Below are 27452 nucleotides of genomic sequence, written 5' to 3'. Positions count from 1 at the left end.
TAATTTAGTAGTGACAATGAACAGAAGAACAGATACGCAAGGCGAAATTCTGACCTTACACCCTCATTAATCATCCCGCCCGAGCGACTGAAACTTGGCATCCAGAATGGTATCGCGTTTCTTAATTATTTACCCTACTTTTTCCATATCTAATTCGAACTTCGAGGAGCTGGTATTAATATCTCTTGAAAGTTGAACGTATTTAGCCTCGAACGCTCATTGTCAGTGTTATTTCGACAGCGAAAGCGTGGAGTATCTCGGAAAAATGTCTCCCGCTGCATTTATTTTACAAAAAGTTGCGCAAACAATCTCCCATTCGAGATAATGTATTATCTCGCGTTTCCCTTTAATATTTTATCCTCTTTGCGTCGTTGAAATCGCCACCTTCGCGCACCAGAAATATTTTGCTTTGGAGCATTCGTTTCCCACTATTTTTAGCCCACCTCAAGGGTTCGTTGACCCTTCGCGTACTAATCCTTGACTCGAAGACATTGACCTCTTAAACCATGAAATTCCCCACTTTGTTTCGTCGAATTAAAAATAAACGAGATTTCTATATGTTACAAATCCGTATTTTAGTTTTACTTTCAACTTCAAATATAGAATTTATCATCGAGTCGTTTGAAATTTTTATTTACGATAATGTTATTACTCGAAACTTACAATGACTGGTGCATAAATAAATTTAGATTTTTTAAATATAGGAGAACTATCCATGTTCCTACATTATCGCGAAAGTGTCGATGTATGGGCTCGACGAAACTGAGTTTAAATCGAAGCATCCACGGTTCAATTTCAAGGCAAAGGAAGTCGTTCCAGCGATCAATTTTAAGCAAAATGGTGTCGATTGCGTGGAGCAAGGTACGAAACATCTCGCCCATCTCGGGGACGAATCTCGACGAAAGACGGGCCCGATGGTTCTGGAAATAGAAGAGTGACACAAGAGTGAAGGCCTGCAGCGCCTAGCCGCGTATGCACCGTAAAGTTACTTGTTTTAAATAGGAGCATCGCGGACGAAGCCCGCTCGAAGGCTCCGTCGATGGAAATAGCAGAGGCCATGCACCAACTAATGCACTGTATCCGTTTCAACATCGTAAACCATCCATGGAGGCCCTCGATAACCTTCCGCAATTTCGTGGGAACCACGCTGCGCTCATGGACCAACCGATTCGCGCGTTGCACGCGTTTCAACCTTGAAAACAGTAAACTCTATCGTATTCCTCGTGAAGTCCATGGTCCAAGCTTCGATACGTTGTCGATTAAAAGTCTAAAAAAAGAATTTTTCATTCATGATTCCACGCGATAGAAATCCTAGCCTTTAACAAACTTCTTTTCTCCGAACTTTCGAGGTAGCTAACCTTTGATGATTCGTGTCGTTAATTACACCAACATTTTTGTGTTTATTCAGAGATTAGATGTGTCCAAAGATTTTAAGGGCGTAGGTTTTAAGTCTTTCGTTGCTCTGGCGCCCAACCAAGACCGGTCACCCCCCAAGTGTCATCGAACAGAAATAAACAAGAATATTGATTTAGTTCCGCCCACGGCTACCGAGAGTCAACCGAGAGTCCGTCAACCCCTGTCAATCCATAAACTCGGCTTCGGGATGTCAATCTCAGTCAATCACCGCGCGATTCTTGGTATTTTGAATATGTTGAACACATGTCCCCGATTAGACAGGTGCGACTGAAGGATGGCATTGAAAGGAACAGGTAGAATCTTTACAGCTTTTAGAAAAGATCAGTGTGTCATGGATCATCGTAGATTGCCAAGATACAGCGGTGTTTCTTTTTCGAGTACTCTATTGTTGGATGTTGTTTTACCTTTGATAATAAAATGGCCACGGTATTTTCAAATTCGAGTCGAATTAAAAATCTCCGGTGAGAAACGAGTCAATATTAATTATGGGATTCCGGGAAGATCTAGGTGGTATCCAGCGCCAATTAGCGATATCAAAGCACGAAATACTGTTCCCCCCGACGTGTTACGACCAGCGCCAGCAAAAGACTCGGCATCGCCATAAAAGCTCGTCGTGCGCCATTTAACTTTCCTCGGAAGGACCGGTCCCCAAGATTCATAGTTATGGGAATAATTAAGGCGCGTTATGATGCATCGTTGAGCAGTAACGATGCATCATCCGCGCAGATGATAAACGGACACCAGGCGTACCGAGAAAGGAGACTGGGGACCTACCGGCGCGGATCTCTTCTCCCGTTTCTGAGCGAACTTGGCGTTACTAGCTCGTGAAATCTGGAAATAGAAGGGACGGGCATAGGCGTTCAAAGGATTTACGGCCGCGCAACGGATCAAGGACGGTGTATTCGATGAAACCCGCGTGGCGTATTCTGGTTTTGTGGTCGGTTTTGAATTTATAATTCTTGGCAGTGCACGACGCATGAAAAATGAAGACGTCCCCGCGACGTGATAGAAGCTCGACTTAATAGACACGACCGACCGTGAGTCTGGCCGGCTGAACGAAATAAATTGCTCGCGGTGTACTCTCTAGCATTCACCTTCTGCGTTGGAATGGCATCTCGTGGACCCCAAATTTGTGTAGTCATCGGACGCTTATTATTAGGCTGGCGCATATTGTTAGCCGCCACCGAAAACCGCGGTACCAGTTATTTACCGAATCGAAACGTTCTTCGTAATCCATTCGTTCACCAGATAACGCTCAGATGATTCATCTAGCGTAAATATGTCGTGCAACGTGCACACCGAAGACTCTTAGTTCACAAATCAACTATAGTTCAGTCGAGCAAATGGTCAAACGCTTACAGTCGCTTTGGTAATAAAAAATAGACACTTCTCCAATATTCTCCATTAAAATACGCGTTGTTTGCATTTTGAAATATTAAAATTCTCCAATCCGTTCGGAAGTTATGATGTTTTAAAGATACGCATGAAATTTCAGTAGAATAGTCCTGGTCAGACATTATATCTCCGGTAAAGAATTTTTTTCGCGAAACTGTGTAGGATTTCGGGGGTATGTCTATTCGCCAAAAATGATTGGAATTAACCCCTGCATCCGAAAATATTTTTTTTAGAACGTTTTCGAATTTTATAATTTCGACCAAAAACTTGTCCACCTTCTGAATTTTTTTCTCGAAACTGAGTAGGATTTCGGGGGTATGTCTATTCATCAAAAGTGATTGTAATCGACCCCCGCAACTGAAAATATTTTTTTTAAAACGATTTGAAAAATTTTTTTTTCGTCGAGATATTAGGCACCTACCCCCTGCCGATTTTTCATAAGAATTTGTTTTTTTTTTTTAATACATTTGTTTGACGCTGTACGGAAATATTGTTTAATACTTTTTTGTAGGTACCCATGGGCACTACATCAGAAAAAAATTTCATTGAAATATATTCACTATTGTAGGAGATATGGCTAATTGAAAATTGGACCATTTTTATGGGGTTTTTCTCAATTTACGGAGTTAAGGAACAACTTTTCGAATATTTTTTCAATTCCTACATATTCTCCGCCAAAATACGCGTTGTTTGACGCTTGAAACTTTAAAATCGTCCAATCCGTTCAGAAGTTATGATGATTTAAAGATTCGCATGAAATTTCAGGGCAACATATCTGGCCAAACATTATATTTTCCGGTAATGAATTTTTTTCTCGAAACTGAGTAGGATTTCGATGGTATGTCTATTCACCAAAAATGATTGTAATCGACCCCCGCAGCCAAAAATATTTTTTTTATAACGATTTGAAAAATTTTTTTTCACCTAAAAATTTCAGCATCTGCTGTCGATTTTTTTTTAAATTCGTTTTTGATTTTAAATAAACACAACCATGGTTAATCCAGTAATACAGTTTATTAATAAAACGTAAAATATATAAAATTTCTACGCTTTATTCAACTGTTTAGTATCAACGTCACTGCTGGATGCATTCGAGCTGTGACTTCTTTGTTTGCGTGAAATCTATTCTGTAAGTGAATATGGTAATTGTTCAGACGTACTACTGTATATTTCACCCCACACAAAGATTTCCACACCAAACAATTTTCGATTCGCAAAACGCACGAAAAATAAGACGAAGAAGCACGTGGGCATACTTTCGTTCGGTGTTGTTCAAGCGTGTCAAAATATGCGACGTCTGGCACGGAACTCGACCAAAAATATCGCCAGAGAAATGAAGGAAAAAAAGAGGAACGTTATGCAACCGAAACTTTTACGAACTGCGCAGTCGTTCGCGCGAACCGTACTTGTCGAGAGACAACAGGAAGCGAGTGTTTACTTACGTGTACGCGTGTTTGATCGCGGATAAAAAGCCGTTGGCTTTCCGTGCCGCGATAAATCATCGCTAGGAACTCGTCCATTCGACACCAGTACAAAGTTTAGACCTTTTGGCTTCATCGTGACACCTGGCACGAGATTCCTTTGGCTTCCATCGAGCGTCCGCTTCACCTTCCCCCGCGACGATTAAAACGATTTTCATATAAATCGCGATCAAAATTTATATTAAAACACCCTATCCCTCTGTTATCCCGCTATTTCCCCCGCCTCGTAGTTTGTCGCGTTTCTTTCCGATAAGTAGAATCTTTGTTATTCAAAGTCACGAATGAAAATTAGAGATTCGTACCGTTCCGTAAGGCTCGTGGGATTTTAATAAAATCCTATTAGCCTCGAGTTTCCCGGCGTTCTTCTCGTTCCGCGAGATTTCAGACTTTCCAATTTCAAATAAACTCTCCTCTGACCGAGTTTTTCTTGAATTTCGTCGAGTTATTCTTCGCGCGGCTGCATTCCACTGGCATAGTGCACTTGTTTCGCTGACCTTCCAGTTCGATGTATTTTCGGGGGCGAGTTTACATTTTCGTAAATTTCTCGGCCGCGTTTTAACACTTTCGAAAGTACGAATACGGGTAAAAATAGATACCAGAATTTTACGAGGAACAAATTCATAAAATTCATTGATTTAATTGTAATTTCTATTTCTTTGGGAATCTGTAACGTTTCGAAACAGTTTACACGAGTTTGTTGAAGGCGAGTCGGGCCAAAAAATTCACGAATCGTATCATCGCTGGAGGTAATTGACTCGTAGTACGCGCGTTGCAAGCCGTCGATAATTTCGGTTGTCGATTTTCGAAGCCCCATTGGCACCGGAAGAAGACGGGTATCGAAAGTCTGATGGAGAATCGCGGCGCCGGCTGCGAGGAGGATTAATAGACGCCCGCGCGTCTCCTAAATAATTCAAGCGGGCGGATCTCGCGCTTCGCCAAAATCCACTCCGTTTAAATTATACCCCGATCTCAACTGAAATTCGCGCGATAAACAACGACACATGGTCGTGCCAATGGGCGGTGTTTCGTCGAGCGTGGTCTCCGCTGATGCGTGAGAGATCTGGACGGTCTAGGGAGGAGCACGATCAAATTATATTCTTCTTCGTTTAATTTCATCGGGCTGTTGTAACTTCGAGACGCAAAACAGCGATACAGGAATAGAGCGACGTGACGTTGTTGACAACGGTTATTCATTTTCGTCAAAGATATTTTCATGTTTTCTAGCTCCGGGATTAGAAGAATGATTCGCTGCTTCGAGGAAGGTACAAGTTGTTTATCTTTATTTTATTGGGACATGATTTTTATACGTTGATCTCTTCACCGGTAAATAATTTCTCGTTATTATCCTTTGAAGAATGCGGAAATGACTCGAAGATTTATATTTTATTCTAAGCAGTGGTCGATGTTGATGCTTGAAAAAATTCCTACTCGTTGTCAAAGCAGTAGTAAATATGTACACAAAATTTAAAATCGATACGTGCAATAGTCCACTTTGAAAAAAATCTCGAACATCTAATTTTCATCAGAGTTTAATATCAGAGGAAGATATGTATATTACATGTGTATAGATAAAAAAATTCCTTGAAAAAATTCCTACTCGTTGTCAAAGCAATAGTAAATATGTACACAAAATTTAAAATCGATACGTGCAATAGTCCACTTTGAAAAAAATCTCGAACATCTAATTTTCATCAGAGTGTAATATCAGAGGAAGATATGTATATTACATGTGTATAGATAAAAAAATTCCTTGAAAAAATTCCTACTCGTTATCAAAGCAGTAGTAAATATGTGCACAAAATTTAAAATCGATACGTCCAGTAGTCCACTTTGAAAAAAATCTCGAACATCTAATTTTCATCAGAGTTTAATATCAGAGGAAGATATGTATATTACATGTGTATAGATAAAAAAATTACTTGAAAAAATTCCTACTCGTTATCAAAGCAGTAGTAAATATGTACACAAAATTTAAAATCGATACGTCCAGTAGTCCACTTTGAAAAAAATCTCGAACATCTAATTTTCATCAGAGTTTAATATCAGAGAAAGATATTTATATTACAAGTGTATAGATAAAAGAAGCAAATTGCAGTCTGCAGTTTAAACACACCGTCCTCCTGGAAGAAAGAACTCGCGAAACTTAATTTTAAGCCTGTATCCCACTCGACGGGACGTCGAGGATCGCGGAGCAGGACTTTCAGGCAATTCTCTATTCTCTTCCAGATAATCGTCGAGGAGTGGGGGGCTGTACAACTGCATCTCGTTTAAAGGGTGGTAACAGGGGGCGGAGGGGAGGTCAGGGGTCTCGAGCGGGCAGATAAAAGAATTATAACCGTGAAATCGCCTTTAGTATCGCGGAGTTCGCGCTGCGAGCGTGTAATCCTCTCAGGAGGCTCTGGTCGTGAAAGAAAATGTGAGAGTTAAGAGGCGAGGGCAGTTAGAACCCCGTGGCGGAGGATCCTTTCGAATAAAATCGCCCGGGCGGGAAAGCTTGCTAGCCGGGGATTTTTTCTCGGGCGGAAACCGTCCGGGATACATAATGGTCGCCCGTATTTTTAACGCGCGAACCGTCGAAAAACCGTGGCTCCTTACGTTCAACGAGCCAACCGGCGGCTCGTTTTATTTTTTTCGTCGTCGCTGGCGTCAATATTATTATTGGCTCGAAAGAACTCGCGGATCCGCGGCAGGGAACTGGGTCGAAACGTTCCCGTCCGTCGATGGAAGTTGCCTCTCGTTCGTTCTCGGGGGGCTGGGACGGGGGAATTTCTTTTTCCGCCCGGGGAGAACGCCATCCGTCACAGTTAATACGAAAATAATCCGTTTTCCCAACTTTCTTGCCTTTCTTTTTTTTCGTCTGCTCGTCGAAACAATAACGAACAAGTGGAGTAGAAGGCGAGGAGGAAACGGTTCGGAGAAATTAGGGGGATGAGCCACTTCCTGGTTCGGTGGAACCTTATGAAGGGTAGATTATGAAACGGAATGCTTGAAAGTGGGTTTCGCGTCACATGGATTACACACTTGTTATTTTTATGATAAACATGGATTCTGTTTTATATTCCGACTACGAGCGTCCAACCTTGGCTGCACAGGCTTTCAAGCAGAAAATATTTTTATGTTGGTACGTACATAAACCTGAACTGTTCGGGCTTATTTACGAGGCGCGTTCGAAAAGTTTGCGAATCTGCGTACTACGTTTATTTTGGTATTTCGTCTGGTGTAAAATAACTTCACGCGTTGTCGAAGGCAATTACAAAGTCGCGTTAAGGGAGAATATCGAGATACAGGACGAAAGTGTGGCAGAATCAGGTGGTGAATTTTGTTCGTTTCCACTGGCGAAACAAGTGACATTCGTTCGAGTAGGGAAGTACAGGAGTATTCTCATCGACCAAGGTCGCGCAAGATCTGAAAATACGCCCGTGAATCGATCGGACGAGTCGAAATAGCGGCGCTGTTCGTGGATGTATTTTTATAAACGCTACGATGTCTCGGGGATGGGGATGTGCTCCTTCAGCGCCTCTTTTCAAAGATCAAAGACCCCGTCTTCCACGAGGACTTTCGCCCCCCCGACGAACTTGAAAAGCCGCACGCGTTGCTATACGTCGCGGACCCGCGTTTCGCCAAGTAGTCCATCCCCTAACGCGTCAGACACCATCTTAGTCCCCGAGAACCAACTTAAAAAATATTACTTTGCAATTAGAATATAATGGAATTGATATAAATGTAATTCTTTTTACAATACATCCCTTGGTACGATGTTTAATCCATAGCGAATCTTAATAACTGTAATGGAAATGGGTCCACAATTTAAATAGTGATATTAAACGACTTAACTAGTAGTCCATCCCCTAACGTGTCAGACACCATCTTGGTCCCCGAGAATCAACTTAAAAAATAATACTTTACGATTACAATATAATGGAGTCAATATAAATATAATTCTTTTTACAATACATCCCTTGGTACCGATGTTTAATCCATAGTGAATCTCAATAACTGTAATGGAAATGGGTCCACAATTTAAACAGTGATTTTAAACGACTTAACTAGTAGTCCATCCCCTAACGCGTCAGACACCATCTTGGTCCTCGAGAACCAACTTAAAAAATAATACTTTGCAATTAGAATATAATGGAATTAATATAAATATAATTCTTTTTACAATACAGCCTTTGATACGATGTTTAACCCACAGCGAATCTTAATAATTGTAATGGAAACGATTTAACTCCGATCTGCTAGAGTGCAGTTTAAAAATAATTAATCTTCAATTACCGTTTGGAGCAATATTTTATCACCGTTGAAGAATTAAACACGTAATAAAGATTAGTGTAGCGCCAAAAAACTGTATTAGCCTCGTGTCTTACATTTATGGCAAAGTAGAGCAAAACGAAGGAAACGCTTCATCTTGGTTAACGACGATACTTCGGTATGGAATTAGAATAGAACAGCTCAGCGACAAGGCGAACTAAATGCACTGGGTGCGCTCGATCGTCGATCTGGGTTGAGTGGCACGTAAATAATCCCTGGTGTCGATTCGATTTAAATTTAACGCTGTTAAATCTTGCTGGGAAGACCGTGGGCTACGCACGAATCGATCGCGGAAGCGTATCTCGAAAGTGTTTCGCGGCGGTCGATGGGTCTGGCGAATCGTTTAAAAATATTTCTCGCCTACTCGGGAACTTCACGGAACCGTAACTTCGCGGGGCCGCGTAAACAAAAATGTGGAGCGAAATTTGCGATTTCCGCGCGGTTCCCGAACGCGGAACGGACATCCTGTCCCGACGGAAACGGTGCATACGAGACTAAACAAAATCCTGCGCGAGAACTTCGCCATCGGGCTCCACTCAGCAAGCAGTAAATTATTGGAATGGCTTTTAGGAAAGTCTGCAACCGAATTGTTTGCAATTTTTATTTCGCGTTACGTGCACCGTCCGCGTTTAACCGTCGAGTGTTTTATTTTCAGGAGAATTTACAGGGTCGTCGTTAAAAACTTTACGAAGAAAATACCCTTCCTTGGATTTAAAGAAATATCTAACAGTTTATATTCTATCAAAGAAACTGGAAAGTGCTTTTGCACGGTCGAGCGTTAAAAGTTTGCAGTAAATTCTGCTTTAATTGAATATCTTTGCACAGCCTTATTCCCATGATCGTTAATTTATCGACTAATTGGTTGTTTGTAAATTGAATTTACAACGTTTGTCGATTAAAATTCTTACGCGTTGCTCGTTCGAGGAACGTGATAAGCGATGGAATCGTGTCGCGAGCAATGTTAAGTAGTACAGTGGGTTACGTTTGTAGCAATGACATTCAATTGCTCAATCATTTGCATACATTTCTCGTACCTCCTATAGGTCACGTGCGTATTTATCTTGATCGCGTTTATGGTAACAACGGGCACTCGATGTTTACTAAAACTTCGTCTCCCAAACGTTTTTTCAAGCATAAAGTGAATAAGAACGGGTTTCATCATCGGGTTTTATGAAATTTGACCCAGAAAATTTGCTCCAAAATCTTTATTAGAAAATTGAATTAAAGTTGAACGGATCCACGGGCGATTCCCTGTTAAAAGGATGTCAAACTAAGGTTGTTATCGTAAATTAAGTCGATGCTAATGTGGATGATTGTCCACTCTAGGATTAAAAGAGAAACTCTATCGGATCGCTCGACATCCGGATTGACCGTGTCCGGATCAGAGACGCCATGAACGACGAAACAAGATACAAATCTCGAGGGAAGAGGAGCAATTCGAGCTCCAAAGCCCAGGGCCAAAGCTCGACAAAAGAGTCACGGCGAGACGTGTTCTCGCGTGGCCGCTTATAAACCGCATCGTGACGCGCGTAGAATTTTATTTTCCGTCCCTTTGTCGAGTCGAATTCACGGCGGCGTGCAACGATACCTGGAAGCAGTACGTCGTGGTTTCTGATAATGGACGGGAACTTCCGGCTATGAATAACCGATCGGAGAAAGGGCCAGGCCATTGTCAGCGCGCCGCGACAGCTAAACGACCCGACGGAAACTTTTTCGATCGAAGAAACGCAGGGAATCGTGAGGATTTTTACGAGCGACGAGTCGTATAACTCGACGCGTATCGATCGATCGCGATACCACCGGGAAAAGAGCGATGAAACTGATCGATCGTCCGTTTCTTAATTACCGGGACCGTTAAACAGTCATTGATAAATATAATCGACGTGCACATCTGGGTCATTAGATACGCAACTGCTTTTTAGTCCTTCGTTTCCCTCAAATTAGCCACTCTGAAAGTTGTATGACAGTTCGTGGATAACGAAGTATTTTAAATATATTAATTTAGATTTTAATGCAGACGTATGAACATAATCGTCATTTTTTGCATCTCTTTTCACGAAAGGACAGGCATCCTAAGTATTCGAGGGCCAGTCGTGGTGCTAAAAATCGATCGAATCGGCCGACGGAATTTTCGCGTGCCTGACTAAATAATAATTATACAGAGGAATTGAAATACCAAAGAATCGTTCGTGTAAATATCTGACGGAAGTTGTAGAACCAAAAATCTGTGGAATCCGCGCGATTCGGACCGCTGATACCGCACGAATGGAATTCCGCAAGCGTTCCCCGTTCAATTTCCCTCATTATTCCGCTACTGCCACTGTTTCACGATATTTCATTAACTATTAAAAGCAATATCATTATATACTGTTAAATACCCCTCTTGAGGAATGTCAATTATTATAATAGAGTATCATTAAGACGAGCTTGTCTACTTTCGTCGATACGTAATTCGATTATCAATCTAATCGAATTTCATTAAATAATTTTAATCAAAATACAACGCATTTTCTCTCCGTGCACAGTGATAAAAATTAGAAACATTTTCATCATTCGACCACCTTCGAAAATTAATACCTTAACTCAAAAAAAGAAACTACTAACGTTGTGGAATGTTATACGCGAGAGATTAGGTTTGTTTAGTTGGATCGATCGTACGGTGGATTCTTAGCGAATCAAAAATAATTCGTCCCTGAGGTTGGTCGAACGAAGGAAAATGCGATGTTCGATCTAAGCGATGCAATTGGGCTGTACTCACGGTCGAAACAGTAACCGAACGTGATTTTGGGTTAACGGCCTGTTACTGTCAGGGTATTTTCACATTCCACTCGACTTAACATTGAACGCCTCGCACACGGACGCGTCGCATATCGGATGTGAAAAGCCTTGCTCCGCATTCTGTCGCCGAATCTATCTCGGAACGCATTTCGGATGCATTCGATACGGTTCTACGCAGACCTCTCTCCTTGCAGACAAAATTAATGGACCCTGAGGACGCATTGGCCGGCGTATCTAATACCGTCCACGGACCAAATGACAGGCATGTTCTAGTCACGCGAATCATTCGATCGTCCGTCAACCGTCGATACCAGTGGCTCGATCGAAACTTACTTAGTGCTTCCTGATCGTTCCTTCGTTCCCAAAGTGACAGAATCTTCCTTTAATCCTGGGTGAGTCGGACGAAATAGTTATTAGAAAGGAACACTCTGACTGGTGTACGTTTCGGTATCAAATAGGTAAACAAGTTGTTAATAAATAAGAAAATAATGTTGCTGGTCAATTTTTAACGAATTCAGATACGTCTCTGTGTGAAATGAATTGATATTCACCATTTTCCTGTTGAACTTGCTTCTGGTAGACCTGTTCGCCACCCACGCGTGGGAAACTTGCGAAAAGGTCGCTGTTGTGTACCGTTCCCTTCGGTTTCGTTACGACGTATTGTTGTTCGCGTCGAAACGAGGCGCGTGCAATTAATTAACCGGCTACCTGGAGCTAGTTCGTCATCCGAAGGAAGCGAGAAACTAATAGAAACGAGATAAAAGTTATAACGAGAACGGCGCGAATTGCAAATGAACGTTAACAAAAATGCACCCTCGGAAAACGAAATGTAAATTCGAAGAATCCGTAGAAAATTGTTGAGAAAGACAACGCAGATCGAATAGTAAATTCACTTTGTTTAAGCTGACGTTTTCGATCTCGGGTTATGTAATAAATTGTTCTCACGACCCACAAGTTATCTTATAATAGATTCCAACGCTTGTTTAATTACTTTTCGCCAGAATGTGAAAGTCATCTCGCGATTATCCCGAGAGATATCAATCGGTTATACCACGATATTTCCATAAATCTTTTCGCTGGTCAACTTTGCCCGTCCGCGTCTGCTAGCGACAGGAATATTATTAGTTATCGAAGAAATGACGTAAATGGGCGCCTAATAACAACGCGATGGCATTTAAAGTGACATTTCCAACGATGCATCATTTACTCGGAGTAATCCCACCGCGTGTAGGGAAAACATCAATAGGGTCTAAAAATATACGTAAAAATAACGTTGGTTATTCCGTGAAAGTTACCGGATATTATCGCGTTCGAACAAATTTTTGTGACCCGTTGAAAGTAAAACACGTGACTCGCAAATTCACCTAAAAACGTATTTTCGTTAACACTGTTTGCTCAGTGTGGTCGCTCCTCTTCCGTTTATTTAAATCTGGACTGCCGGTGCCTGATTCTCACGGTTTAAGCGAATTGTTTATCGTACGCATCAACTTTCTATCGCCAGGGAATGTTTACGAAGACAGGAAGCCACTCGTTAACGACGAACAAAAAACACTTCCTCCGCGAATATCTCTTCCCTCGAAATGTTTTGGCAAATATTTGTATTCGACTTCGTTGGAAGAAACTGATGTGTAATTCGTTAATGTAACCGTAGATTATAATTGTATTATTCTCTCGAGAAGATAAACGTGGACTTTTTAAACGATACACTCCGTGGGACGGGGAAAAGATGACTTCGATGAAGTATGGTAATGCGACCTTGGCGGGATTATGTGGATTAGAGCGTCGTTCGATGGAAAAGTCGCGACGAAAGGAGAGCAACGCGATGCAAAATCCTCTCTTCTTTGGTCGTTCGACTCGAAAACAATAACGTTCTAAGAAATTGTTACGTGCCAGTAAACAAATCGTTGCTCCACGAGATTCGAGTGATATCATCTCGCAGACTCGAGGAGTGACCTCATCGCACCTACATACTGGCGGTTAGGTAGAAATGCCGCGGAAATCTCAAGATCATTTGCAAAACGCATCTCTCCGTATCCCTCGATGACACGTTTTCTGCTCTCACAATCGTGCCACAGCATTCTTTTCAGCGATCGTCGAGCTCAAGGTGTTTTTTCCCACGTCGCGCGTACAGTTTAATCTTTTCCAAGTAGATTTAATACTTTTGTTATCGATAGATATAAGTTGGGATTATAGACCCAGGAAGTCCGTTCCATCAGAAAGATATATTATTTATTGTATCATAAATTTTCACGCGTTCCTCGGTTAGGATGAAATTACTTGAAGTATAATTCAAGTAATTCGCAGGGGGACAGTTCATATAATTGGATCATTTGTATAATGGGAGTTCACTAATTTCCCCTATTGATTTTTCGATTGAAACAACCGAAGTTTTGGATAAGTGGATCCAATCATACGAGCACAGAGTAAAATTTGGGGGTCTGATAATATAGATAGATTTTAAAAATGTAAAATTGTAGATACTTTCCTCGGGAAAAGATACTGTAACCCACAATGAAAAACCAAAGAGCCTCGTTCTATTTTCACGAGGAAAGATATTAACGCGTTCTCGAATAAAGGAAGAGAAAAGATACGAAGAATGAGCGACTCGCGTCACTAGCCTTTCAACGCGTGCGTTTAAAAATTATTCCAAAACCCTCGTGGTCGCTGCAAACACGCTAATGGCGGCTATTCACGCGGGATGAACGCAAATCGAGTTAAGCCGCTGAAAAGCGGACGTCCTTAATTGCCGCGGACCGGGTAACGATTACGGTTGCGTTTTTTTTTTCTCAACGCGAAAAACTAGCCGCTCCGTCTATGGCGAACCGCTCGAGGCGAACAGTGAAAGTCGTTGAACGCGATCCTTTGGTTGTTCGTAGACTTTGCTAGCTAGCGTGTCGCACAATACCACTACTGCTCGTGTTGGCGTCCTCTCGTCGAGCTTCCAGCATAAAAGTCAGTTGTTTAGTAGCGCTCCAGCTCCAGAGGCCTCGTCTTGGTTCGCGTGCCACTACTGGTGTGTCTTCCTCGGGCCCCTAATATCCATTCAGGATTCTTCGTGGTCGAAAATCGAGAAGAATCCAGCTTCTTTCGAGTAAGTAATTTTCGAGAAAAGGGGCTCGTGCATTTTGGATAGAAATAGATGGGGAAAACAGTGTTCGACGCAGATCCTTGAAGATGAACAGAGGCTCGGGATCTATCTTTCATAGAAGTTCGTTTCAATTTGTTAGGTGGTTTGATCGTTGTCGAAATAATTTTGAGGAAAATAGACGAAATACTCGACATTTAAGTGATAGGTCATTTGAGTGTCATTTTAAAAGGAACGAGACTGGAAGCCATAAGCAGCGATAGAAAGTTGATCTCGATTTCCGTGCATTTTGATACTCGATTTCGTTTAAACGTGTATCGTTGCACGAAAGATCGATCTACCTACTGAATTACAAATGGTATCGTTGCTTATTATTTACACCTCTCGTGATATATCATCCTCGAAACGAACCGAACGAGAAGCCGTACGAATAAGGATAGAAAGTTGATCTCGATCGCCGCACATTTTGATATTGAATTTCACCTAAATATATATCGTTACGTCGGATCGATCGCTCTGCCATTAATCGATATCGTCGTATCAGAAATTGCATCGCTATCTGTGTTCATTATTTACGGCTCTGAGAACGTTATCAGCCTCGGAACGGAAAATAAGCGATAGATCACGATTTCAAAACATCTCCCTGATTAACTCTTACGTTCTGTTCTTTTTGTAAATAAACTTAATTTGAGAAAAAATTATTTTTTAAAATTATCAACGCTGTGTTGGATAACCAATAAGCCAAACATCGATACGTCATAAAGAGTCCTCCTCCTCTACTATCGCTAAACATATATACCCATGTGAGCGCAGGGGTCTTAGAGTTGCACAAGAAGTCCGCGGGTGTTAACGCCTTGTCTAGAGTCAACTTCCATTGGAAATTCTTCATAGTTGAGTTCAGCGTGTGTACAACGATCGTGAATAAACTCTGATTACACGGAGCATTACTTGACCACCCGGATTCCAACATAAATTTGGTGTCAGAAGTGCCGTTGTTCAATACGGAGCATATTCCGCACTGCATGTAGTTGCCAAGTTCACACTCTGTTAAGGAATCACTGGATCAACCGAGTCAGTACCAAGCGTAGACAACACCGAAGGGAAGCAACATGAATTGGACACTCTGTATACTCCTCGCACTTCCATTTCTAACAAATGGCCACTATTTCTCTAATACTCCAATTACCAATTCAAGTGGAATAATCTACAACAAATTAGGAATTGCAAAAACTTCAAACACTCAACTGGCACTACTAACGCACATTAATATTACCTATCTTGATGAAGCTCGACTAATATTAGAAACAATATATCTAAAATCGAAAAATCTTTGCACGTTTAAAATGAAAGACGAGGAAGGATATAATTATACAAACTATAATTGCGAACAAACTCTAAACGTAATAAATGACGAACTAAAGAATATAAATTCCAAACATGAAATATTGCATCAATTGGCAGGTCAGGGAATTGATAAACGTAAACGTCGCGGCTTAGTTAATGCCGTATCTCATGCATTCAAGTTTCTTTTTGGTGTTCCTGATGCAAATGATGCACAGTATTATACGGATAGTATCAATATGCTACTAAACAATAATAGACAGACACAAACTTTATTAAAATCTCAAATTCAGATTATTTCCGGTACAATAAAAAATTTCAATCAATCTTTAGCAGCGCTGAAAAATAACGAAGATATAATGAACAGTAATATAAATCGAATTAACAAATTCATGACTGATACAAAATTATACATAACAGAATTAGAAGCTCGATCTATAATACAACAACAAATTTCAACATTATTGTCCTTAAGTCACACAATCACGCAGGAGTATAATAAATACATAGAAGCAGTAAACTTGGGAAGACACAACATCTTATCACCATTAATCGTAACGCCTGAAATTCTGTTGAACGAGTTAACCAGCTACAAAGGGGAGCATGAACTAGTAGTATCCCCTAAACTCGAGACATTGCCAATATTTTATAAGATCTTAGATTTACAAGTAATTCCGTCGAAAGATTTTATAATATTCGCTTTAAAGTATCCGCTAGTAAAAAAAACGATATATGAACTTTATCATTTGATTCCACTTCCCGTTCAATTTCAAAATACCTCTTTTTTCTCTTATATTTCTCCCAAACAACCCTATTTAATGATAACCCAACCTAAGACGCACTTTTCCCTACTACAAGATTTAAGAAATTGCATTATGTATCTGGAGGGGAATTACGTATGTATGGACGTCCATACGACTAAAGCGATCGAACAACCCACTTGCGAAGCCCAGCTGTTATCACGTCGTACGAGTAAAATACCGGAAGATTGTGATACGAAGACCATCAGGGCCAGCATCGAGACATGGACGTACATCCAGAACAACCAGTGGATCTACGTTCTGCAAAAACCAACTACTGTAACCATTGTTTGCCAAGGAGATGGATACCACATGGAAGACATAGTCCTGCACCAGACAGGTATACTACATCTAGAAAGTCAGTGCAAAGGATACAGCAGTATTTATCTTCTGGAACCAACGAAGCAAACTATAAGAAACATCAGCCATTACGTACCTTCGATCAGTATAGTGGACAGTGATTGCTGCATGGTGGATCTAAACAAAGTCAAAATTGATGCGACACATTTGGAACCGGTAAAACTGACAAATATAGATCTATCTGATTTTAAATACGCAACCGACAAACTAAACGAGTTCGATCAAATTCTAACTCATAGTCTAAACGAACCATTTATAGTTACCCACACCCAGTGGTATACAATCACTCTAGGAATAGTAGTTGCTGTTTTAATAATAATAATTTGTATAAACTGTTGTCGTTGGTGCGGCTGCCTAGGACTACTGCAAAGATTTTTCTGCTTCACGAGATATCCAAACGAAGGGGAGGCTGTATCACCCATGATGAAAAATCGTTATTAATTGAAACTTCGACTCAGACATTCATCAAGAGACGTTGTCACATGTAGTAATAGAAGGCGAACGATTGGAATTGGCAGTACCAGCGAGCAATAAACTCCGATTATACAAACGGAGCATTACTTGACCACCCGGATTCCAACAGCTGTAAGGGCAGAAAGTAGATCGTAAATCGGGATCCAAGTTTTACCAGCGATTCTTCTCAATTACATCTTGCACGGGATCATTCATCGCGCGGGAAATAATGCAACATCGTTCAATCTGTCGCGATAATTGATCAACGTGTTCGCATTCACTGGCTGGCGGTCATTAAAGAAAACTGCCGTTAATTAACGACGTCCCAATATTTGGTCTGCACACGGTGGCTCGTTTCGCATGCCATTATTGTTGCGGCCGACATGACATAATACAGCGGCTAGCAGCCAAACGGCAGCATCAATTAATTGTACAAATGCCTCGATCGATCAAACAACGCGCCTTTCCTTTCCTACCTCGTCGCTGATTTTCGTTGATTTAATTTCATCGATGGCGCTACAGAGTGCTTCAAAACAAAATTAACTGGTCGCGTTGACCCGTCAGAAACTCATAAATTAATCTCGTAGGCAAAAGCAAGGCGTATAAGATACTATTTCATTTAGCATTCTACGTTGCAAATAATCCATATGATATTTTTTTTATTTAATGTATTTGGTAATATATCGTGTCGCAACTTTGTTTTGTTCGAAAGGAGTCGGTTTTACGTGGGTGTTGATATTTTTTTGAAGCACCCTGTACCATCGAGACGGTCAGGAACGTTTTCCGCGTTCTGCGGCGCGCCTCGATACGCACGGCGTCGCTCTCCGTTCGTCGATCGTTGATGGAACGCGGCGTCGATGTATTTATAAGTCACGTAGAAAGACCGGAAGATCGTATCGAGAATTGCTGACCTACGACAACCGGCGCGATCGCGAACAGGAAACTGCAGCATCGAGAAGCATTAATCGCGACTTGATCGATTTGCGCGAGAATGGGCTCGAAACCGCCGCGCGAACGTAACGACGACCATAAATTACGCCAAGTTTAGTCGAAACTATGCGATTAAATTTTTTTCTTGCTGTAAATTGCTGCTTCTATACATCGTTTCCTCGGAAAAGTAACACGCTATTCGGTGTTCTAAATAGTGCAAGCTTTTCGAGCGTCAGAGATGTCTTCCATTTTGGTCCACTTCGTCATAAAACTATAACGTAGGAATAGTGCTTCGAACAAATGAAACTTGACAATATGACTGTAAAAAATAAATACTGTAAGGAGAACAAAGAAGTTTGCAATAAATCGGCGCATCTTACGTTTTAGTCTCGTATACTTTACCTTTGAAGAAACAATTTTAAGAAGCATTAGTTTGAAGTTTGAAAATTAATGCCAATAGATTCTAAATTAGAAATTAACGACCGTGATCGAATTACTGTTCCATCTCGACTTTTATTGCTTTGGTAACTCTCCCTGTTACATTGTTGCCATACCAAACAACTTTCTTCTCGTTTTTTCTGAATTCCTCGATTTCACTCATTCAAGTACCAATCCACATTTCGCTCGGAGTAAATTGTTTTATCGTGCTGGTGTAAATTAGCAGTTAGATATCTTCCCGTTAAATGATCTCTCGTCCCTGTATGGAATTCATCGTCGACTGTTGATCGGATCATTCGAACGTTTCCTAGATATCGATACGAGTGGATGTAATTTATCTGCCAATTGATTCCAACTATCGTCTAACCTCGTTCCGTATCTTATCGCAAGATTTCATCGTAAATAGTCTTATATTATCCAAAGAAAAGTTTTTTATTGCACTTAAAGCCTGTAAACGCTTCAAACAATTGTTAATCAGCGCATCGTTTATCTGTTTCGAAACGATAGAAATAACTTTTACTATAATGAGTCTCAGTCCACTAAGTGGATACTTAAGACTTTCTTTAATTTTCCTGAAAATGACAATCTGAACGTAACCATCGATCCTGTTGCAATTTTAACATTCCGCTGAAGCGTATCGGAACGAAAGTAAAATTAATCCGTCGAATGGAAAGCGCCGAAAGGAAACTTGCTCCCCGAATGAAATTACTTGGAAATTGTCTAATATCCAGCATATTCAGGTTAAATTTCATCTTGGAAATATGCTTTCTTCTGCCTATCGCGAAAGGAAACTTGTTTGTAATTGATACGTTTCTCCTCGTGAAGTTTTCTTTAATCACGCATGAAACGAGTGTTAGATTCAAACTGTATCGATCGATTATAATTATCGAATATCTGAGCGCGATGAGTCGAGTTTCCCTACTTTTGTCTACGTAGGAGGAAAGTCGAGGAGCCGTTTTCCAGCTGATCGTCGGCTGAAAAGTTGACACGATGACCCAGATCACGGAACTGCGATCGATACACTTTCACGATTACGGGACCTTTGGGGGCCAAATCGGTTCAATAGCTGGGCGACTGAGCAGCTGGCGTGTCGCCAATAAGGATCTGTTTATACACAAATCGACGGCACGGATGCATCGATCGGGAGGCTGTTCGGGCGAAGGATGTATTTGTTTTAAAATCGCGAAAGCCAAATAAACGCCGCGGCGTTCGCGCGACTCGACTCGATACAAGTTTGCCTGGCTGGTTTTTGGCGAAAATAGCTATCGTTCGGCATAAATCACGGCCCGTGATTCACGATAACTATCCATGCCTCCGTTTCCGTGGTCTTCATCGAACAGGATTACGCGAAGATCGAGGCGGGCTGAAGTATTATAGTTACACTGTCGCTCGTTCGATTATTCGAACTGTGGCGGGTTTCTAAGTTTAGTTCGATCTTATAGCTACGGTCGAGAACGAAATTGTACACACGCTCGTGCGTAGTGACCAAAAATATTGCAATTTATTAGTCGTTTACGATCAATGTTTTATTCCTCGCTTACTATTACTGTTTTCATATTTATGGATCAGTTTTAAAAGCAGGAATGATTTATTTCATCTGGGAATAAATCGTCAAAGTGTTTGCTCGATTTTGTCGGTGGCTGTGTTTGAACTCACGAAACGATACAAAATCTATTCGCGAAGTGCTCGGAATAGATCTTTAATTCTCCATCAGAGAAATAAACTGGTCGAAAAACTGGCTTTGCGTGTTTTCAGATTTTCAACCGGGAAATGTACCTGCGCTTAAATGTCACATCGCTGCAACGAGCTATAAATTAGATAATAAAATGTGCAAGACCTAAAAACGCTACTTTCACGTTTCGCCCCCGTCTTTGACGCTATCTTGTAATTAATTACATACATTATAACGCGCAGCCCGCGACGAAAACGTTGTAACGAGATAATTAGTTCCCTAACTTGGTCTAATTAATAAGGTTGGTTCGGTGTTCTCGAAAAATCTGATGATCAAGATCCCCGCGTTGCATCCTGAATTTATTAAATTCTTCCGATCGAAGGTATCTCCGGAACACGTTTGGCTACCTTCGAGCATCGTTTGCGACGTAACGGTCGTTAAAATCCACGCAGCGTGTCGGCTGCAACAACGGTTCCTGTTGCAGAATTAGCAATTTACAAGGGGCCAACAATTTAACCGCAATCCCTGCTACGATAAGCAACAGGTAGTCGTTGATCGCTGTTACTTTGCAATTATCTATTGTAGATCTAAACTCGAGTGTACATTCAATTTTTTTGAAAGAGTCACATGGCGTTGTAAAAGATTAAAGAATTCAATTCAATTGCATTTTAGCTGATAAAACGACGTCTATCAAAGATAAGTTCTGCTCGTCACGCTGTAATTAGGATGTAGCCGTGTCGTAAAGAGTAATAATGTCGTTAGCACGTTGCAATTGCAATTGCATCACGTCACCATGTTTCTCTTCATATAGCTCGAGATTAACAGTGTAGTTTTTATTCTCATTTTTATCGCAACGTTTCCGATAACGTAAGACTTGCACTTAATCGACGCTCAATGATTTAGCTTCTGAACGTTGAAGTGTTTGATTGATCGTGAAAAGAATCGGTGCTGCGTCGATCGTGAAAAACATCTATCTGCACGATAAAAGGGTAATTAAATGTTCACGACGATTCTAACGCACGGATTATGTGATATAATTCGTTAATAAAATATCCTCGTTCTGCTAAACGGGTGACTTTCTACTTCTGAATATTCATATCTTACTCCGCAAGTGAAATCACTTGCATAACTTATTCGTGTAAGAAAAAATTATTCACGACATCCGAGGGTTCCTGTACAAATATACATACATTAGTACTTCTATAGTACTTGCAATTAAATTGTGAAAACATCTTCGAAACTGTAGAATTTTTTCAAGTACCTGATTTTAAAATAAATAGGTTATTTTACCTGTATAGTGCAGATTGACTCTCAGATACTGTTACGCGTGGGTGGCAAATAATCGAAATTAATGATCTCCCCCCAAGGATATCGTCGATCCCCGGGTAACGCTTACGAATAACATACGAGGGGATCGCGATGAAATGGCAAGTAGAAAACCGCTCTTACCTCATCTATGTTTACCTGAAAGTGCAAGAATGCTGCTCCCTCTCGATTAGCCGCGGTAATCCTCTGGAGTTCACGTTTCGTAATTCCTCGTCTGGCCATAGAAGGCCTTTGGCTCGACGCCGTTTATCGGAACTTGTCGATAAGTTCTGTTAATTAAGCGTTACGCCTCGTGACGTGTCCCTCGGGTCTTGCACAACCGCGAACGAAGCGCTTCTGAGTCATCGAGATGTTACAGTTTTTGCTTGGAAACTTCGGCACGAAACTTCGACAAGCAGAGTGCCTCGCGTCTTTGAAATTTATACTTCGTATAACTTTATACGGGTTGTTAGGAAATTCATGCTGCAAACTTTCCACAGACGCAATTGCTCGTCGCCGATAGACGGAAAAGAACCAGCGGATATTATAGCTCGAGAACCGACGTGACTTCCTGTGAGTGCTCTGTCGCCATTTTTTAATATTTATTCGTCGTTTCGTTGATCCCTTGATGTCAATGTTACACAATCATGAGGCTTATATATCATAATTAACAGATTTTTACATTCACGAGGTATTTCTAAAACAGATCTATAGTTTTTCAAGGGGTTAAACAACGAAATAATCGCGAGTATTTATTTTCGAGCGATCGTTTCGCATTGATCGACGGCCCCGCGAACGACAGCATTGATCCACCCGTATCGAAGAGACGTCCAAACATTCTTTGTCGGGAAAGCCTCGGGCTTTGTCGAAGGCAAAGTTCCGCCGGCGATATTTCATTCGCGATCAGCCACCGTCGAAATAAATAGTCGCGTCGCGGCGGCTTAGAAGCGAACGAGCACCAAAAATAGGAAGCGTTTCCTCGTTTTTTCTCGCGTCTGGCGAACCGAGCCTGTCTGCTCGACTGTCATCGAAAGCATCGCCGCGAACGCGAATTTAATACACGGTGCAGAAATTGTAGCGACACGTGTTAACTTATAAAGCGCCACGGTCAACGTAGATCGATGAAATTTTAACGATGAATCTGATCTTTGTTCGGTTCTGCCTCGAGGGGACCACCAAAGAGTTATTCCCAAATTAGCAGACAATGAACAAGCAGACGTTTCGTACATTATGGCTCGATAGAATGTTCGTCTCGTGGAGGAACCACGTTAATTGGCATAGTTAGTGCAAACTGTGTTAAACAGATTGCCCGGCAACTGACTCTGGTTCTTTTCGACTTCCTTTATGCACGATGTCGCGAATCCCCGGTTCGTCCGACTGAAACGCCGGCTTTGTGGGGTCCTTAGACACGCTTTTGAGGAAACACACGCCCCTAATTGCGTGCACGGCCCATTAGCGCGCTACCACCGCAGGATAGATCGCCCCGATTGAGCCGCTTCTACTTCACAGATTTAATTACCGATACTTAAACCGGCCCAATTTCGAGCCATACTCCTTCCAGGAGCTTTTAATCAAGGAATTCCCAAAATTTTCCCCGCGTTCTCTGTCCTTTCTCTTGGTTTTCGTATAAATAGCTACCAACGTGACCTCTGCACCCCGAGAAAATGGCACGGATTTCTGTACGAAGAAGACAAGGATATTCCGCCATATTTTCCGAGGTATCATCTTACACTGTCAGAAGTTGAGTCAGTTACAACTGACGCGAACTTAAGCTCCCATCCGCCAGGGTAACTCCATAAGATATAAACACGTGTCTCCAGGATAAAATATTCTCTTCTTTCTCGGATGGTCCAAGCTGGCACGAGTTACGGAATTAAAAGAATATTTTATCGAGCCTTTTAGATTTCTATCCGACCCAGTGTGCGCATTAAGTCTAGACAATTGTTTCCAAAGCGATACTCTCTTCTGTTCCCACAGTCCAACGTAACGACACGAGTTTCTGGAGCAAAGAGACAGGATGTTTCTGTCATATCGAGCAAAACGCACGCGAAGATCGCTGTAATACAGCTTTCTGGACGAGCATCAAGCCCGCTGTCTTTGTTTCCGTTATTATTAGAAGCAGTGACAGCCCGTAGCATTCAAATCCCGTGCAGAACAGATAAATTTTTCCACCGTTTGGTCCCTGTTCACCGGGAGGAATCCGACGAGCTTGTTAAGCGTCGCGAAATTAATATCGCGAGGGATGCGTCTGGACGTGAAACGACTCGCCTTTTTTTCGTGGCCGTGAAAGTAAGCCGCGAGCGATTTTCATTCAGTTACGCAGAAATAAACCTTCCGGGAAGCCGTACAAATTAATTAGCGAGCTGATTTCTCGCGAGCGGCGAGAACGCGCGCGATATTTGGAGCACTGAAAGTTTCGATGTAGATTCGAATTCCGATCTCGAAATGTTTTGCATCTCCGAGCGATTTTCTTTCCTATCTCTCGTTTCGTGTATAATAAACAATATTTATATTCGAACGGGGAAAGTGTCTGGTGGGAAACATTGTATTATATTTAGATTGTTACAATTCACTGTTTTCAGAAATTATGTAACTTTATAGATATCGATCTATGTAATCTAAGTAATTTGTACTCTTAGACGATAATGAAATCTGTATTTTTCATTCGGCTATATCAAGTGGGAAAGTACTGATTAATCTTTGATAAAGCATGGAAAACAATAGATCCTTATATTGACATCCATTTAGTGATCAGGTTAATGAAACAAATAAACTACATTTCTCATTTATATTGTTCTTAAAAATGCAAGTACAGTGGCACAGAACGTAGTATACAATACTCTTACAATAAGAGTCTAATTGTAAGAACATAAATTGATAACGCAAAGAAACAGCGCAGATTTTCGATTTCCATAGTTTGATCAAAGGCGACGTGTTGCGTGCGCCATGATGTCCTCGCAGGATTGAGCGTTCTTGCCTGATCTTGAATGTTGAACAGAAACGAGCATCTGTCCGGTTAAGTATAACAGAACTCGCACGTATTTCAGGTGTACGCGAACCATTCATAAGCTGCGCGATCAAACAAAAAGGCATGCATTCGTTGGTGCAGCGGTGAGAGATTAAGCTGCCGTATTCCTGAACGCAGGGGTGTAATCGTTATTAATGCGGGCCTAGGTCACGGGCGACGGATCGTCTTTGGTGGCTGCTAGTTAGTTCACGAGAAGGCCAGTGGCCGCGCTCGCGCTCACTATAAATAATCATGGCGCGGGGATGTCCAAGTATAGACCGTTGGGAGTGTGCCAGCCTGCGAGGAGGCCTCAGCTATTTTTGAGCCTGTCGCCGCTACGAGCGCTACAACGCGCGATAGACGCTCTCTAATCAAAACTGCACGACCGTAGAACGACAGAGATGGCCGCTGTCTTTTACGACGATGATCACCAGGCCTGCGCAATGCTCCCACCTCGCGTGCAAATTTTACCCCCACCGTTTACCTCCACGCCGATTGCCGGTCTTGCACGTGACCTTGGGTGGAATTGATTTATCGAGTTAATTATCATACGAAGGTCCGCGCGCCGATTCGCTTCTTTCGGGAAACGGTTTCTTCCGATCGCTGGATCTCCTTCGATCGACAAAGCCACACTTAACGATGTTGCTTGCTTAACTCTTTCGGAATTCATTACGCATCGCGCGGATGACGATCATTTTGTCCTTTGGCGTCGAAATGAGCTTCGTTTTGAACTCTCGGAGCTTGCGCCGCGTGGTTCAAAGTTTATTTATGAGCTATAAGGCTTCAAAGCTTCGGAGTCTCATTTTGTACTAGATAACAAAGTTGGTAGTTATGAAATACTTTTAGGCGAGTAATTTATGGGTATATTGGTTCTCTTTGTTATTTACAGCGTTCGTCGGTGACGAACGAAGTTTTATCTGGATAAATTAGTTCACCCATGACTCATGAACGCGTTATTCATTATGTAAATAATATACACACGCACGTACTACCACACACGTAACTTACGCGTGTGTTAAATACTGTTTGCGGTATTCGAACGTTGCGTTATATATTATAAATGCGACAAATGTCATAGAAAACATACTTTGAACTTTAATTCTGTATAATCTTTAACTGTGTCTGTAAAGTTGAGTTTTAAAGTGCCAAAAACTCGAACTATTTTTCATTTTAGACGATATTTATACACAGTTAATATTATTTAACATTAAAGAATCGGATTCTTCGCTAGATCGAAAAGCAGAGCTGCGATAAGTAAAAACAAAATGGTAGCGCGTACGTTATAGTTTTGTTCTTTCTTATTCAAGTTTTCGCGGTTGGTAAACGTTCTTCGTATATGGCCGTGTTTTGAAACAACCGCCATGGGTGTTACATCAACGTCAATACCTGCGCGACGCTAGACGCGCAGAAACTTTCTCCATGAGCTAGCTTCTCCTATACCTCGTTCAAGTTAACACCCTACAAGGTTGCGTCAAATTATTTAAATAATAAATGAATGAACAACATTTTCTTCTGGCTTTAAATCATTTTTTAATCGAACTACAAATTTCTGGTACGTTGAGACTGCCCCGTATCGAACATATACGAAGAAATTTGTTTGAAAAACGATAAAGGCTAGTCTGAGTTTGCAGCCTATTAGATTAATTCTTTGCACGAATATGGTATAAGCGTCAAAGGGCGATGCCGCAATCAGCCGCAATCGGTGAACTGGTCAGTAAAGTGTGCGTCCGTCGTGAGAAGTGGGTGAGGTATTTGATTACGAGCGATTCACCTAATTTCGTATTGGAGTACTATCGCCGGTATAGGTTTCCGTTGTGTACAATTCGTAAAGAGTAAGTTTCGTTTTTGTTTAGACGCTAATATTTCGGGATCGGGCGCGAATCTCTGCGTTTAGCGTGGGTTGTCGATTTGGCAGATGAGTTGTCAATGAAAATCGATCCGGAACTATCTGGGGCAAAGGGCATCAGCCGTATTGGACAGTTGCCGAATTTAAATGCAAGTTGTCGATTCGCTGATCGTTCGATCAGGAACACTCGCTTGCGTGTACTCTTGGGCACAGTGATGAGCATTTACCGTGACGAAATATCTCGTCATTGATATCGTTGCACTCGAAAACACAATATATATTTCGTTCTTCCTGGTCGCGTTTCTTTGCTGTTGTCATCGACCACTGTTGTCGTTATACTCGTTCGTTTCGACTGGTTTCAGTGAACTTCACGCACATCATTCATGCGAATTTGAGGAAAGTGAAATAAACCGTTAATAAAATAATATAGAAATTACTCCGACAGTACTCTTCGTCCAAAAAATATATTGTATATTCTTTTATAATTCAGATGTGCTAGAAAATTAACATAGTTTAGCATTAGCAGATGACAAAACAACTGCTGTTAGTTTCGCAAAATTAATTAATTACGTTAATATTACAATTAACAAAATGTCACGAAGATACTCTGTAGTTGACCAAGAACCATGGGAAAATTTCCAGACTTCTGCATCAACCAAAACAACCACAATGACAACCGCAGCAAAGTTGTATGGGAAAGACTTGAGTGAATATGACGATGTTGATGTGGATGAACTGTTGTCACAACTTACCCCGGAAGAAATTAATATGCTGGCCAAGGAAGTGGATCCTGATGTAAGAAAATCTTTTTACATGGACATTTTCATTTAATTA

General features: G+C 41.4%; 2 protein-coding genes across 13 annotated transcripts in view; both read left to right on the top strand.

The window, feature by feature from the left end:
* Positions 1-27452, top strand: part of LOC122396900 (tropomodulin) — a 78818-nt gene that overhangs the window by 26048 nt on the left and 25318 nt on the right. For 9 of the 12 annotated variants that reach the window (XR_006259070.1, XM_043395648.1, XM_043395651.1 and 6 more), the window contains one exon: positions 27261-27413. Coding sequence is in view for 11 of the 12 variants with exons in the window: in XM_043395648.1 (XP_043251583.1) it covers positions 27261-27413 (153 nt within the window). In the remaining variant the exon portion in view is untranslated. Of the gene's footprint in view, positions 1-14329; positions 14473-22162; positions 22339-26458; positions 26605-27260; positions 27414-27452 lie in introns of those variants that run through there. The other 3 variants (XM_043395654.1, XM_043395656.1, XM_043395655.1) reach the window with 3 other exon arrangements.
* On the top strand, positions 15315-18129 carry LOC122396899. Its single transcript, XM_043395644.1, has one exon. It carries the CDS (start codon positions 15576-15578, stop codon positions 17406-17408), a length of 1833 nt encoding a protein of 610 aa, XP_043251579.1. The 5' UTR covers positions 15315-15575; the 3' UTR covers positions 17409-18129.

The sequence above is a fragment of the Colletes gigas genome, unplaced genomic scaffold (assembly GCF_013123115.1).
Source record: "Colletes gigas isolate AHSC1104 unplaced genomic scaffold, ASM1312311v1 Colletes_gigas_Sc00008, whole genome shotgun sequence".
Taxonomy (NCBI): Eukaryota; Metazoa; Arthropoda; class Insecta; order Hymenoptera; family Colletidae; genus Colletes; species Colletes gigas.
The sequence above is the reverse complement of the archived record's forward strand: the minus strand, read 5'-3'. Positions and strand labels throughout refer to the sequence as shown.